This window comes from Podarcis vaucheri (assembly GCF_965113315.1).
Source record: "Podarcis vaucheri genome assembly, chromosome: 2".
NCBI lineage: Eukaryota > Metazoa > Chordata > Lepidosauria > Squamata > Lacertidae > Podarcis > Podarcis vaucheri.
In genome coordinates, this window is record NC_138760.1 from 122,485,982 (window position 1) to 122,500,267 (window position 14,286).

The 14,286-nt window shown below is 46.4% G+C and overlaps 1 protein-coding gene across 2 annotated transcripts; it reads left to right on the top strand.

The window, feature by feature from the left end:
• Positions 1-3,892: 3,892 nt before the first annotated feature.
• On the top strand, positions 3,893-10,434 carry LOC309524686 (uncharacterized protein). Of its 2 annotated transcripts, none has more exons than XM_082209585.1 (4): positions 3,893-4,118; positions 5,454-6,227; positions 6,849-6,975; positions 8,934-10,434. In XM_082209585.1, exons 2-4 carry the CDS (start codon positions 5,475-5,477, stop codon positions 10,352-10,354), a joined length of 2,301 nt encoding a protein of 766 aa, XP_082065711.1. In that variant the 5' UTR covers positions 3,893-4,118; positions 5,454-5,474; the 3' UTR covers positions 10,355-10,434. The 2 variants fall into 2 exon arrangements, with proteins under 2 accessions (XP_082065711.1, XP_082065712.1); XM_082209586.1 differs by having other exon boundaries at positions 3,904-4,118; positions 5,454-5,528.
• The last annotated feature ends 3,852 nt before the right edge of the window (positions 10,435-14,286 follow it).

The window sequence follows — 14,286 nt, forward strand, 5'->3', positions numbered from 1 at the left end:
CTATCACATCCTGAATATACTAACCATTATTCAACTGTAGGAGGTCTGAGGTACACAAGTACAGTGGTGCCTTGCAAGACGAAATTAATTCGTTCCGTGAATTTTTTCATCTAGCGAATTTTTCGTCTTGTGAAGCACGGTTTCCCATAGGAATGCATTGAAAATCAATTAATGCGTTCCTATGGTCAAAAAAAGTCCAAACAAAGCCAAATTTGGTACAACAAGAGTTTATTAAGTGCTCTTTAAAGTCACACATACTGTAAAGAGCATTTCAAAATTCAAACCCAGAATATTTTTTTAAAAACAGCAGAGTGGCCCAATGGTCACAGAAAATCATAAAAATGCAGAAAAAAACCACAAGCTTCCAGATTCTTGCAAACCCCTCCCCAACTGTTCCCCCAGCCACTCAGCACACAGAAATTCAAATCCAGATTTTTTTTTAAAAAAACAGTAGAGTGGCCCAATGGTCACAGAAAATCATAAAAATGCAGGAAAAAAACACACAAGCTTCCAGATTCTTGCAAACCCCTTCCCAACACCAAGTCCTTGAATTCCAAACACCCCAACCCAAAATCCAAACCCCCCCAAAAAAGTTTTAAAAGCTTAACTTACCAAATGGCTGCAAAAGAAGTTTTGGAAAAGCTTCAAAAATCACCAAAGTCTTTAAAAACCTCAAAAAGGCTACTATGTACACTGCGTTCTATGAGTTGCTCCTCGAAGTCAAGTCACAACTGTATTAACGGTGTTAAGAAAAAGGAAACAAACTTGCAAGACGTTTTCGTCTTGCGAAGCAAGCCCATAGGGAAATTCGTCTTGCGAAGCAGCTCAAAAACGGAAAACCCTTTCGTCTAGCGAGTTTTCCGTCTTGCGAGGCATTCGTCTTGCGGGGCACCACTGTATAGTAAACTGGAGGCTTTCCCCTGCAATGCCCCCTAGTGGCACAAATGCATATTTCTGCTGTTTGAGAGCTTCATTGAGAAGTAAGTACTGTACAGTATAACTTTAATTCTATTCCAGGATTTGCTTGTCTTCAGCTGAGAGAACTTGCAATAATTTAATTTACAAAAAGCCTCAGAAATCTTTCATTCAGGTCTTCATGTTATATTGTTTGAATAAAATGTCATAGATAAATTATTTATCATTGGAAAAGAACATATTCCACACACTCCTCCCCCCCCCCCGATTTTTTTCAGGGGAGGGGACGGTTTTGGGGTGAAAAACCTGTCCCGTTCCCCACCCCCATTTTTCTGTCGTCCCCCCCCCCGGCCTTTCCCTCTCTAATTGTAATATATTGGATGCAGGAGGAGAAAAGCAGGGTATTGAAAGTGGAAACTAATTTTAGACTTAATGGTCTGATGGGGGTATTACATCACTTTCTTTGTAATGTGGTAAGTGGGACACAGCTCAGCTTTCTAAGGGCTTTTGCACGAGATTAAAACATAAGAGTAGAAAGCCTCCAGCTTCCTAAACTGTCTCTGAATTGCACTGACCCCTCTTTTCTTGGAAGTAGAATGGTATTCTCAGGTTGCACTTAAAGGCCTATGCCAAACTAGGATACATTCACAAAGATTAATGTCTGTCCTTGCACACAAACTCCATCTGCCAGCCCTGCTGCCTTGGGGGCCCCGCCTCATTCTGCTGAGTGGCAGCCCTGGACATCTGCCCATACTCTTGCCCCGAAGGCACCGCAGAGCGAAGGGATGGGAGCAAGAAGACAGATGGGCAGAAGACACGGGCTGCTAACACACTATATATTTAAAACACATGGCTTCCCCCCAATGAATCTTGGAAAGTAGTTTAAAGGTGCTGGGAATTGTAGTTCTGTGGGGAGTGGAACTACAGTTCCTAGGATTCGGGGCGGCTTTGAATACACGGGGTGTCTGCAGTCGAAGGCTGCTTCCAGACACCCTGTTTATTGAGCATTCATTCTGATTTGTTTGCTGACAGGTAAGATGATGTGTCAAAGCAAGGGTTACCCCACACTTACCAGTGCGTTGGGGAAACTCACCATTTCCCTTATTGCAAAAAGTCTAACTTTTCTTGGGGGGTGGGCTTGTTGCACAAGACTCCGCCAAACCACTTTTTTGGGGGGGGAGTGGCAGAGACTCTGTTCACAGACTGGTGTGCAAGTATAAATACTATATAGCAATCCTGAAAAAGAATGCCTACACTAAAAAAAAGTACAGTGGTACCTCGGGGTAAGAACTTAATTCGTTCTGGAGGTCTGTTCTTAACCTGAAACTGTTCCTAACCTGAGGTACCACTTTAGCTAATAGGGCCTCCCGATGCCGCTGCACAATTTCTGTTCTCATCCTGAAGCAAAGTTCTTAACCCGAGGTACAATTTCTGGGGTAGCGGAGTCTAACCTGAAGCGTCTGTAACCTGAAGCATATGTAACCCGAGGTACCACTGTACTTAAAATCTTGTGTGCATGTGTAAGAGCCAGTGCATACATATAAAAAGCCTAGCAGTCCTGTGAAATTTTGTCAGTTTTGTTTGTGGCAGAACCTTGGTGAAGTTGATCTCTGTGTTAGGAGGCACCCACCCTGTACGTTTTAAGCAGTCATGGCTTCCCCCTTCCGCAAACTTGGAGACTGTTTTTCCCCCCTTGGGTGCTGGGAATTATGGCTCTGTTGAGGGGGTCTTCTAACAACTCTCACCACCTTCAGCATGCAACATTCCAGGTTTTTGTGGGTGAAGCTGTTAGAAGTGCTTTAAATGTGTACTGTGGAAGTGACCTTCCTCTTTAATGTGCCACAACCTCCTTTGACTGAAATGCAAAATGCATTCAGCACCATTTTGCATGTAAGCAGTTGGTTGGGATGGAGCGGGACACACAAGAGGAAGAGGAAGAGGAAGAAAAGCTATCAAAGCATTTTTAAAGAAAATTGTTCAAAGGTATTTCCTCAAAATATGGGCACTGATTTACCAGGGCCAGGAATTAGGGGAACAAGGACTTCCATAACTTATTTCATGCATCTGATGAAGTGGGCTTGAATCTGTGAAACCATATGCCACAGCAAATTTGTTAGGGCCCCTTCAGCATGGTGGTGGGGTTTCTGCAAGTGTGCTTTTGCAAAATGTCACTGGTACAATGATAGTGCATTTGGTGGCTGATTTATACTGAACATCATTCCGCTTTATTATGCTATCGCATTATTGCTGCCAGAAGGGGCACTCCTGCACTATTCTAGCACAACAAAAGCAGGCCATAAAAAAAAAACACCAGAACGTTTGTTCTGTGAAAAGTTAGAAGACTTCAGCAGGAAGTTATGGTACATGCAGTGCTTTTTTTCTTTAAAAAAATAGGTTTAGGGGTACTCTCATTTTTCTGCTCATATTGAAATACTGTCCCTCAATGAGGCCAAACTTTAGGGGTATGCGTATCCCCAGCAAAAAAGCACTGGGTACATGCACAGATTGGAAACGAAGCAGTGTGTCTACCCCAAAATGTTTGCACATGTAAACAGTATTGAAACAACCCTGATAGAATCATGAGCACACATGCACAAGGAAAAGGACATTTGGGGAGGACCTTAGGTGATCCATACAACTTAAGGACATGACTACTCCCAAAGAATCCTGGGAACTGTAGTCCACCCCTCAGAGCTTGAATTCCCAGCGCCCTTAACAAACTACGGTTCCCAAGGTTCTTAGGGAGAATCCATGTCCTTGAAAACTGTTAAGGTACTCTTTTAAAGTGTTACGATACTTTCTTGTATTGTAACTGCCTGAAAACAGTCTTCTTCTAGGGCTGAAGAAGACATGGGTTCCAGATAGATGCATCCTCAGCACGTTTCGGAAACCAGGATTCCCCCCCCCTTCTGCTTTACGCCCCCAGCTATTTGCATTCTGTGCAGGATCTTTCCGCCCATTCGTCCCCCTCGTGTTGCAGGGGCTTCAAGGGGTTAATGTCACAGAGCTGTGACTCCTAGACAGGGCCAGAAAAAGGGAATTCATTTGAAGCTGCAAATGCATTCTTCTTCCTGCCCCCCCCCCTTCTCCTGGCTGGCTGGGAAGAAGAAACAGCCTTTTGCATGCATTTTTTTTAAAAAAATTATAAAATATTGATTGCATTTTGGAGTACAGATTGCCACAGCTGCAGCATAACGTGAGAAGTGAGTTAAGAAGCGAGGGGTTTTTTTTGGGGGGGGAGGGGATCTCCAATGGAAAAGAGGGAGCCAATTGGGGAACAGGCAGCAGCAGGAAATTTGGGGGAGAGGTAGTGGCCTTCCCCACCTTCCCATTTTGCAGAAATGCAAATAGACTAGAGAAACCATCCCTCTTTAGCCCGCCTCTGCAGCTGATCCACGACCGCAGCCGCCGCCTTGTCCAGACTAGGAGCAGTGGAAGGAAATATTTGTTTTTTGGAAAAACATAAGGGCCATTGAATAGGTGGCGGAGTGGGTGGTGGTGGAGAGAAGTTGACAGAAGACGTTTCCCTTAAACAAGCCAAACCATTGTCCTGCCTGTAACTTGGCTAGTTTGCAAACGCACCACGCCTTTGAATCACAGGACTTCCTCCAAAGAATCATGGGAACAGTAATTTTAGATGCTGGGAATTGTAGGCCTGTAAGGGTATACTGTGGTTCCCGGGAATCTTTGGCATGAGGGAGCTGCGTGCTTTAAATGTATGGTGTTTAAAGCCTCAGGGATGGGGAAGTAGTAGTTTGCTGGGTATTGCTGGACTCTCAACTCCCATCATCATCTCTGACCTTTAGTTTGCCTTTCTGATTTGTCCGCAAGAACATGTGAAGCACACTTTTGTGGCAACTAAACCTTTGGGTTTGCACCCCTGACTGTCCATGAAGTTCTCTGGGTATTCCGAGGCCATCCATTTTCTCGCCCCCTCTCTTTCTCACCTTACCCCATCTTGCAACATGGCTGTGAAAATAAAACCAAGGGAGCCCCAAGCACTTCAAAAGGCAGCTATTCAACAAAGAAAAAAATCCCTGCACTTAGAAAGCAAATATGTCAGCGAGAAGGCAAGGCTAGAACGCTTATCCCTGATGCACTAGCTTTCTGTGTGCAGGGATGTGCTTATTTGTTTTTGTAAGAGTGAGCATTCCCTGATGTGAGGCCTCGCCCACAGTCTCAAGCGGCACACTCCAGACACAGGACCATACTAAATTCTGTGGGGATAAATAAATCAGTACATCTTTATGATTAGCTCAATGCTACTTTGAAGGAGAGGTCTAGCAGAGGTGGGCTGCAGTCAGCTTGAGGGCTGCATTCCTTTCTGTGCTACCTTATGAGTGTCAAATTTTACCTTTATACAGTACACTAATTTCTAAGTAAACTCACATTCCCATCTCCAGCCTCATTGAGGCCTGGGGTTCCTCTCCCCTGCTATTATAGGTACACTACAACGGTCCTCTATAATTGTTCGGGGATACTGTTTTTCTCAACATTGCACTGCCCCACTTCATTTTAATACTGGATTTCTTTTCCAGAGCTGCTGCCAAGATTTCAACATGGAGGGACAAGACCTTGCAGGACCCAAGCAAGCTGCGAGGAGATTGGAGGAGGTAGGAAGAGCCCGTGATGTCCACGGGGAGAGCACCACCAAGTCTGTGGCTCAGGCACCACCGCAAGGCATTAAGCAGGAACTAGAAGAGGGGTTGCTTCAGCAAGGCTGGGGAACCCAGTGGTCAGAGTTCCTGGGCGCGCCACAGCCCTCTCGTTCAACATGGACAAACTTACGCCCCTGGTCAGGGCCTGGCGCCAAAGAAATCCCAGCCTCCAGAGCAGCTGAGGCTTGCCGCTGGCCTAGCCGGGAATACGCAACCCAAACCGCGGCAGGTCCTGGTGATGAAACCTGCGAGGCCTACGAAAGCCTGGACTTCGCTGTGAAAGTGAAGGAAGAGGTCCTGGACGGGGAGGCCCTCGGCTCCGAGACACTGCGCCAGCGGTTCAGGCAGTTCTGCTACCAGGAGGCCGAGGGGCCGCGAGAGGCCTTCAACCAGCTCTGGGAGCTTTGCCGCCAGTGGCTGAGGCCCGAGAGACACACCAAGGAGCAGATCCTGGAGCTGGTGATCCTGGAGCAGTTCCTGACCATCCTGCCTCAGGCGATGCAGAACTGGGTCCGCGAGAGCGGCCCAGAGACCTGTTCTGAAGCGGTGGCCCTGGCAGAGGACTTCTTGAGGCAGCCAGAGGCGGAGGGATGCCCACCAAGCACTCCTGCCAAAAGAGCCAGGGAGAGGGAGAGCTGCAGGCTGCCTTGGAATGTCTGTGTTGGGCTGCTTTTTCCCTGGGGTTGGGTTGGAATTGTGATCTAGAAGGGCTCAGGTCAACCTGCAGCCCAGAGGCCACCAACCTTTTGTGGGGGCCAGCGGGCATATTCGGAAATTCGAGAAAGCGTCGTGGGCACCAGTCACAAAATGGCTGCTGCTGGCTGCATAGCATAACAAAATGACTTCCATTTGGGGTTATAGTGTAATACAGAATGGCTCCCACATCTAAAAGAGCAGAAAAAGAGATGCCCCCCCCAAATGTGGGCATGCCCACCCTTAAACCACTTGCACCGGTGGATAACCAGCCAGAAGCTCTTTGCACCTCTCCTCTGTTCAGAATGAAAGGGAGAGGATGTCCACTTTTTGCGTCCAGTGAAATATGGACATGTGTAAGGGGCTGTGTTTGGTATTGTGAGAGACCGAGGCAGTACAAACCCTGTCTCTCTGTGATAGACTGGGGCTTGGGGTGCAGTTGCTGTTTTCTGGATCCAGCACTGCTTGGGTAGTGATGGGTAGAGAAAACTCACTTCACTGGGATCTCTGGTCCTCCCCCCTCCCCCTCCCCCGGTCAAATTCTCTTTGCATCTTAAAACTGTTCTCACATTTCCATTCCAGATGTCAGAGCCTCTGGAAGACATGGCTGATAACACCACAGTGCCGGCACAGGATATGTTGGACCTGGGGAAGCTGCATTTTGCCTCAGATGCCAAGCAAAGGAGCGATCGGGAGGCCATCTTACTGGGTAAGTGCTTGAGCCTGAAGCAGGTGCTGTTAGAATAATAGAATCTTCAAGTTTGAAGAGACCCCAAGGGTCTTCTATTCCAACCCCCTGCAATGCAGGAATCTCAGCTAAAGCATCCATGATAGATGGCCATCCAGCCTCTGTTTAAAACCCTCCAAGGAAGGAGAGTCCACCACCTCTTGTGGGAGTCTGTTCCACTGCCGTTTTTCTGAACGTTTAGTCGGAATCTCCTTTCTTGCAACTTGAGGCCATTGGTTTGAGTCCTACCCTCCAGAGCAGGAGAAAACAAGCATCCTCCCTCCTCCATGTGACAGCCCTTAAGATATTTGAAGATGGCTATCATATCTCCTCTCAGTCTCCTCTTTTCATACCCAGCTCCTTCAAGGCTCCTCATAAGGCTTAATTTCCAGACCCTTGATCATCTTCATTGCCCTCCTCTGCACACGTTCCGGCTTGTCAACAACCTTCTTAAATTGTTGTCGGAAAGATGTCTTGTGCACTAATGGCAAAGCCCTTCTCCCAGGCATGGATCCTGTTGTAGTCAAAATGGCATAACTCAGACTCAGGGCAGGTGGATTGGCTGGCAGGTATACCAAGGTTTGCAAAGTTTGCGGTGGGGGGGAGGGGAGAGAGAAAAGGACTCTAAACAGGGCAAGATGGGAAAACAACTCAGTGAGGACTGAGCATGCTCGGTGAGTACGTAAGGAAGGCTGGCAGATTGCTGGGCAGGGTGAGACAAAGAAAAAACATGGAGAGGGAGAATGGAATGGGAGTCCACACACTGGACAATGGTCCATCTAGAGAGCCAGTGTGGTGTAGTGGTTAAGAGCGATAGACTCTTATTCTGGGGAATTGGGTTCGCGTCTCCGCTCCTCCACATGCAGCTGCTGGGTGACCTTGGGCCAGTCACACTTCTCTGAAGTCTCTCAGCCCCACTCACCTCACAGAGTGTTTGTTGTGGGGGAGGAAGGGAAAGGAGATTGTTAGCCGCTTTGAGACTCCTTCAGGTAGTGATAAAGTGGGATATGAAATCCAAACTCTTCTTCTAGTTCAGTGGCTATGGGAATGCTGATTTGTTTACCTGCCCTTCACTATAAGGTTGCAGAGCAGGTCACAACAATGGAAAACACAACATAAACAGCAATTTAAAACAAATTATTGCCACAAGATAGGGGCAGACCGAGAAGTCTGGAATCCCGAACAAGGAGCGTCTTTATTTATTTATCTACAGTGCAATCCTGTGCAGGTCTACTCAAAGGTAAGCCCCACCGAGCTCAATGGGGCTTACTCCCACATACAACCTTGGTGTGTGATAGTCGTATCAACAGCATTTCCTACAGAAAGCTTGCATAAAAGTAAAACATTACAAACTGTAATGATCAAGAAGGGGTTTTAAAAAACAGAACACCAATTTAAAAGCTAAGGATTAAAGCAGCTCCAGTCAGCAGCAAGAGGAAAAACAGTGGCAAACGACGCTGACCTACCTTGCAGGGTGGTTGTAAAAATAACAACAAAATATACGAAATTTTTTGAACATTCTAAACTAAGTACTATTATTTTACTGACATTGCGTACCCAGGCAGAGCAGGATTGTGTACATCGTTCTCCCTCTTCCTCTCCCCCACTTCAAAAAATAATCATAACTACCTTATTAGGTAGATCAGACTGAAAATAAATGACTGGCTCAAAGTCTCCCCTTGAGTTTCATGATGGTTTGAACTTAGATCTCCCCAGTCCAGGTCTGACACCCTTAAGAACTATACCATAATTGCCTTTCTGATACAGCCTTCCTCAACCAGGTGCCCTCCATATATTTTGGACTATGACTCCCATCAGCGTCCCCCCAGCACAGTTGCTGATGGGAGTTGTAGTCCTAAAACATCTGGAGCATAGCTGATTGTTGCAGGCTGTTTCATTATGATGCACTGTGACTCATGAGACTCCCTTTATTCTGCCAGGCGAGGATCAAATGGAGACAAAAGAGGGAGATCCACAACCTGTGGAACTCAATGAGACATCGTTGGGAAGAGCCAAAGGGGATTTCCCCCCGTTTCATGTTGAGGGAGAGGCAGCGCCTGAGTGTCAGCCAGAACCAAGAAGTCTCCAGGGAAACCATGCTGGGAAGGAAGCAGAGAAGGCCTTGCTTTGTGAAGGAGGTAATGGAAGCTCGCACGAAAGCACAGCTAACAAAGGGATGCTCAGGAGCAAAAAGAAGTGCACCGAGTGTGGAAATCTCTGTGAGGTCTTTGACCTCCCCACGAACCAGAAATCACAAACGGAGGAAGAGTTTTACATCTGCCCCCGGTGTGGGAAGACCTTCAAGAATGGTGTATCCCTTGCTCCACACCAGGGGACCTCCGTAGCCGTAGCAAAACCCTACCCATGCTCAGAGTGCGGCAAGAGCTTCGGCACCAAGGCTGCCCTCCTAAAGCACAAGGGGACGCACACGGGAGAGAAGCCCTACGTGTGCTCCGAGTGCGGGAAGTGCTTCACCACCAGCTCCAACCTGATCTACCACAACATCGTCCACACGGGGGAGAAGCCGCACAAGTGCTCCGAGTGCGGGAAGAGCTTCCACTGGAAGTCGTCCCTCATCACGCACGAGAGGACCCACACGGGCGAGAAGCCGTACGAGTGCCCCGAGTGCGGGAAGAGCTTCGGCAACAGCTCCCAGCTCCTGCGGCACAAGAGGGTGCACACGGGCGAGAAGCCGTACCACTGCTCGGAGTGCGGCCGGAGCTTCAACCAGATCGCCTCGCTCATTGCGCACAAGAGGATCCACACGGGAGAGAAACCCTACGAGTGCTCGGAGTGCGGGAAAGGCTTTGGCACCAGGACGAACCTGATGATGCACAAGAGGGTGCACACAGGGGAGCGGCCGTACAAGTGCTCCTACTGCGGGCAGAGCTTCAGCCAGAGGACGCACCTCATCATCCACGAGAGGACCCACACGGGCGAGAAGCCCTACACGTGCTCCGACTGCGGGAAGAGCTTCAACGCAAAAGCGCCCCTCATCACGCACAAGAGGACCCACACGGGCGAGAACCTCTACCAGTGCTTCCAGTGCGGGAAGAGCTTCAGCACCAGCTCCAACCTCCTGAACCACAACATCATCCACACGGGGGAGAAGCCGCACAAGTGCTCAGACTGCGGCAAGTGCTTCAACCGGAAGTCGTCCCTCATTACGCACCAGAGGACCCACACCGGGGAGAAGCCCTATGCGTGCTTTGAGTGCGGGAAGTGCTTCATTTCGAGCTCGGACCTCACGAAGCATAAAAAAGTCCACAGGGGGAAGCGCTCGGCCATCGAGGAAAGCGTCGTGTATAGCCCGGCGCTTGCCGAACCCGATAGCGTTCAACCGGGAGGGCAGCCTTGCTAGGCCCGAACAAAGGGGAGATGTGTCAGGCCTGTGTCCTTTTCAATACCAGTCTGCCTCAGTCACGTATAACAGTGAGAGCCAAGGGGAACCCCCATGTGGAAGCTCTCAGCAGGTTCCCCATCCCTGCACCAGAGGAAAAGATGCAAGTTTCTGAAGAGGATCACAGCTTCACTTGATGTTTCCTTATTTTCATGACTCACTAGAATAGATAATGTACATTCTGGCCTATTGGAAATATGACATTTGGCACCTGAAATATGTGGTTGGTGTCTAAAAATAATAATAAAAACGTGACAGGCCCAAAACCCTTGTGCATCATTTAGCGCCAATATTGTCGCAACTCTGTGGATTTATATTATCCAGAGGGTGGCATGGGGAGAGCTGTTTCAGTGTGACAGAAAGGGACATTTCAGAATTTGTCATGTTTTTAATACAGTGGTACCTCAGGTTAAGCACTTAATTCGTTCTGGTGGTCTGTACTTAACCTGAAACTGTTCTTAACCTGAAACACCACTTTAGCTAATGGGGCCTCCTGCTGCCGCTGCGCCGTCGGAGCACGATTTCTGTTCTCAACCTGAAGCAAAGTTCTTAACCTGAGATAATATTTCTGGGTTAGTGGAGTCTGTAACCCGAAGCGTATGTAACCCGAGATACAGTGGTGCCCCGCAAGACGAATGCCTCGCAAGACGGAAAACTTGCTAGACGAAAGAGTTTTCCGTTTTGGAGGTGCTTCGCAAAACGAATTTCTTATGGGCTTGCTTCGCAAGACGACAATGTCTTGCGAGTTCCTGCTGGGTTTTTTCCCTCCCCCCCTTTTTCTAAGCCGCTAAGCCGCTTATCAGCTGATCCGATCAGCAGATAAGCCGCTAAAAGCCGCTAATAGCGCTAATCCATCAATGGGCTTTCTTCGCAAGACAAAGAAACCACAAGATGAAGAGAATCACAGAATGGATTCTTTTCGTCTTGCGAGGCACCACTGTACCACTGTATAGCTATTTTATACATATATTTCTTTTCTTTCTTTTTTACCTGTTCTAAGCTAGTAGGCTGGGATTAGCTAGGAGGGCCATGTCTGTGTATTAGCTGTAGATTTCTAAGTTATATTGTTTGTTTTCCTTTATGGAAACTGAACATTTCAGTTTGTCCACTTCCACACACTGTCTTTGAGTTCATTGAGGTGCTGCTATTTGTCTGTCGGTATTATGGGTGTGCCTCCTTTATGGATTTGTGCACACAATGTATTTAAGGTCGGTGTGCCTTTTTCTCTTTAAGGCACACTGTTAATTCCCCATTTCTTTTTCACTCCTTTTGTAGCTTCTACTTTATTATGTCCCCCGAAGTCTTGACGACTCACCTGACCACAGCTTCAGTTTTGTGATGTGCTTATTAAATTGTGAGATGTTTGGTCAGTTCTGGAGTTTCCAGATTCCTTATTCAAACAAATATTCATTGTGAGAAATCTGAAAATAAATAATAAGTTTGAAAATTGTGTGTTAAAAAAAAAGAAATCTTTAAAATGTCTGCATGTAGGAAATAAGTATGCCTAAGGGAAAATATATTCTCCCTGAAATGCTAGTATTCTCTTAAGTTTTTTTCAGGGAGGGCAGTCATACATTTGAAGCAGGACTCCCCTGAGACGGCTTGACTCTGGGCAAATTCGTATTTTTAATTTATACTTCATAAAATTTATATGCTGCTTGATTTTAAGGGAAAAAAACCTCAAAGCAGTTTACAAAAAGAATAAAATAATATTATAACGAGAACCATTCAAAGAATAATTAAAATCAAAGCAAAACTAAAAACAAGTAGTAATAATAATAATAATAATAATAATAATTTATTTATAGCCCACCCATCTGGCTGGGTTTCCCCGGCCACTCCCAACAGAATATTAAAAACACGATAAAAGATAAACTTCCCTAAACAGGGCTGCTTTCAGATGTTAGATAGTTCTTTATTTCCTTGACATCTGATGGGAGGGCATTCCACAGGGCGGCCACCACTACTGTTCTTCTGCCTGGTTCGCTGTAACCTCACTTCTCGCAGGGAGGGAGCCGCCAGAAGGATCTCAGAGCTGGACTTCAGTGTCCAGGCTGAACGATGAAGGTGGAGATGTTCCTTCAGGTCTACTGTACCGAGGCCGTTTAAGGCTTTAAAGGTCAGCACCAACACTTTGAATTGTGCTTGGAAACTTACTGGGAGCCAATGTAGGTCTTTCAGTACTGGTGTTAGTGGCAGCCCACTTTCAGGCCGAGGGAGCCGGCGTTTGTCCACAGACAGTTTTCCGGGTCATGTGGCCAGAATGACTAAACCGCTACTGGCGCACGGAGGACCGTGATGAGTGCCAGATCGCATGGAAACATTGTTTACATTCTATAGGCATCTCCACAGTCTTAATGACACATTTCAGCTAAGCAAAAGCACTCAAAAGACAGTGTGGCCTGCAAGGGAGTCGAGGGCCACATACAGTGGTGCCCCGCAAGACGAATGCCTCGCAATACAAAAAACTCGCTAGACGAAAGTTTTTTCCGTTCGCGATTTGCCTCGCAAGACGAATTTCCCCTATGGGCTTGCTTCGCAAGACGAAAAGGTCTCGCGACTTTTTTTCTTTGACTAAAAACAAATACATGTTTTGTTTATAAAGTTACTTTATTTTCCCTTAAATTTTTGAACTGCTCTTTACAGTATGTGTGACTTTAAAGAGCAGTTAATAAACTGTTGTTGTACCAAATTTGGCTTTGTTTGGACTTTTTTTGACCATAGGAACGCATTAATTGATTTTCAATGCATTCCTATGGGATTTCGTGCTTCGCAAGACGAAAAATTTGCTAGACGACAAAAATTGCGGAACGAATTAATTTCGTCTTGCGGGGCACCACTGTACTTATGGAGGGCCACAATTCATACATGGGTCTGAAGTTTCCCATGCTTGTTTTCAGCCCTGGCAAACAGCACACAACTAAGAGGCAACCCTGAGGGCTCCCCCACTATCAAAAGCTGGAACTGACAACTTTTACTGTTTTTTTGCAGCTAGGCACCGAAATACTAATCGGGAATTTATTCTGTGTGTGGATCCTTAAATAGCCCAATTAATGATTTCTTCATTTATCTATTATTTGTTCCAGGTGTGAATCGCTTCTCATGAGTCATCCCAAAACAGTTTACAATATATGCAAAAGAGTTAACAGATTTGAAAAACAGTTCAAACAATTACATATACCAAAGCAGTTTTTATAACACACACACACACAATTTTAATATAAAAATGATGTAAAACAGGACACACATTCAAATCCAAGACAGATAACAGATTTTATAGTTTGTTGAAACAGCAGACACCAAAAAGACAACAGTGAAGGCACAACAGTGAAGTCTGATATGCAATTATATGTTGCTGCTGTTAGTGTTCTAATACTATTGGGTTTTTATACTGAGCTCTTTGGATGAAGGGTGGTATATAAATTAAATAAATAATATTTTTAATGTATTATATTAATTTCCCAGTGTACTTACTTCTTTATATCCCTCCCTTCATCTGGAAGGAGGCCAGAGCGGTATAAAGTGATATCAGCAGCCTTAGGTTTTTTGCAAGATTTACTGAAATGCAGTTTTTTTAAAAAGGAAAAACCCTTATGGGAGAGTCTAAAACACACACATCCTTGGGGGGGGGGCAAGAAATCAGCCCAATGAAGACTGAACCTGCTCAAGTGTAGAATGATGCTGACTGGCCGCTGGAAAGGGAGAACAGAAAACGAGGATGGTGCACCCGGGAAAAAGGGATACTCAGTATAAGGCAACGTAAGCCTGTTTAAGACCCCAGTTTGGTGGTGGTGGTGAGGAACTGGGTTCACAGCTCAGTGAGAGCCTTTGACCAGGTCCCACATTCAATTCTCAGTGGCATTTCCAGGATGTTTCTTGTCAAACTCTGGAGA

What these genes read in the sequence shown, in the direction of transcription:
- LOC309524686 (XM_082209585.1), top strand. Translation starts at nt 5,475, where the DNA reads ATGGAGGGACAAGACCTTGCAGGACCCAAGCAAGCTGCGAGGAGATTG. An exon ending in GCTGCAGGCTGCCTTGGAAT is followed by an intron (nt 6,228 to 6,848) that starts GTCTGTGTTGGG and finishes TTTCCATTCCAG; the next exon opens with ATGTCAGAGCCTCTGGAAGA. An exon ending in TCGGGAGGCCATCTTACTGG is followed by an intron (nt 6,976 to 8,933) that starts GTAAGTGCTTGA and finishes TTATTCTGCCAG; the next exon opens with GCGAGGATCAAATGGAGACA.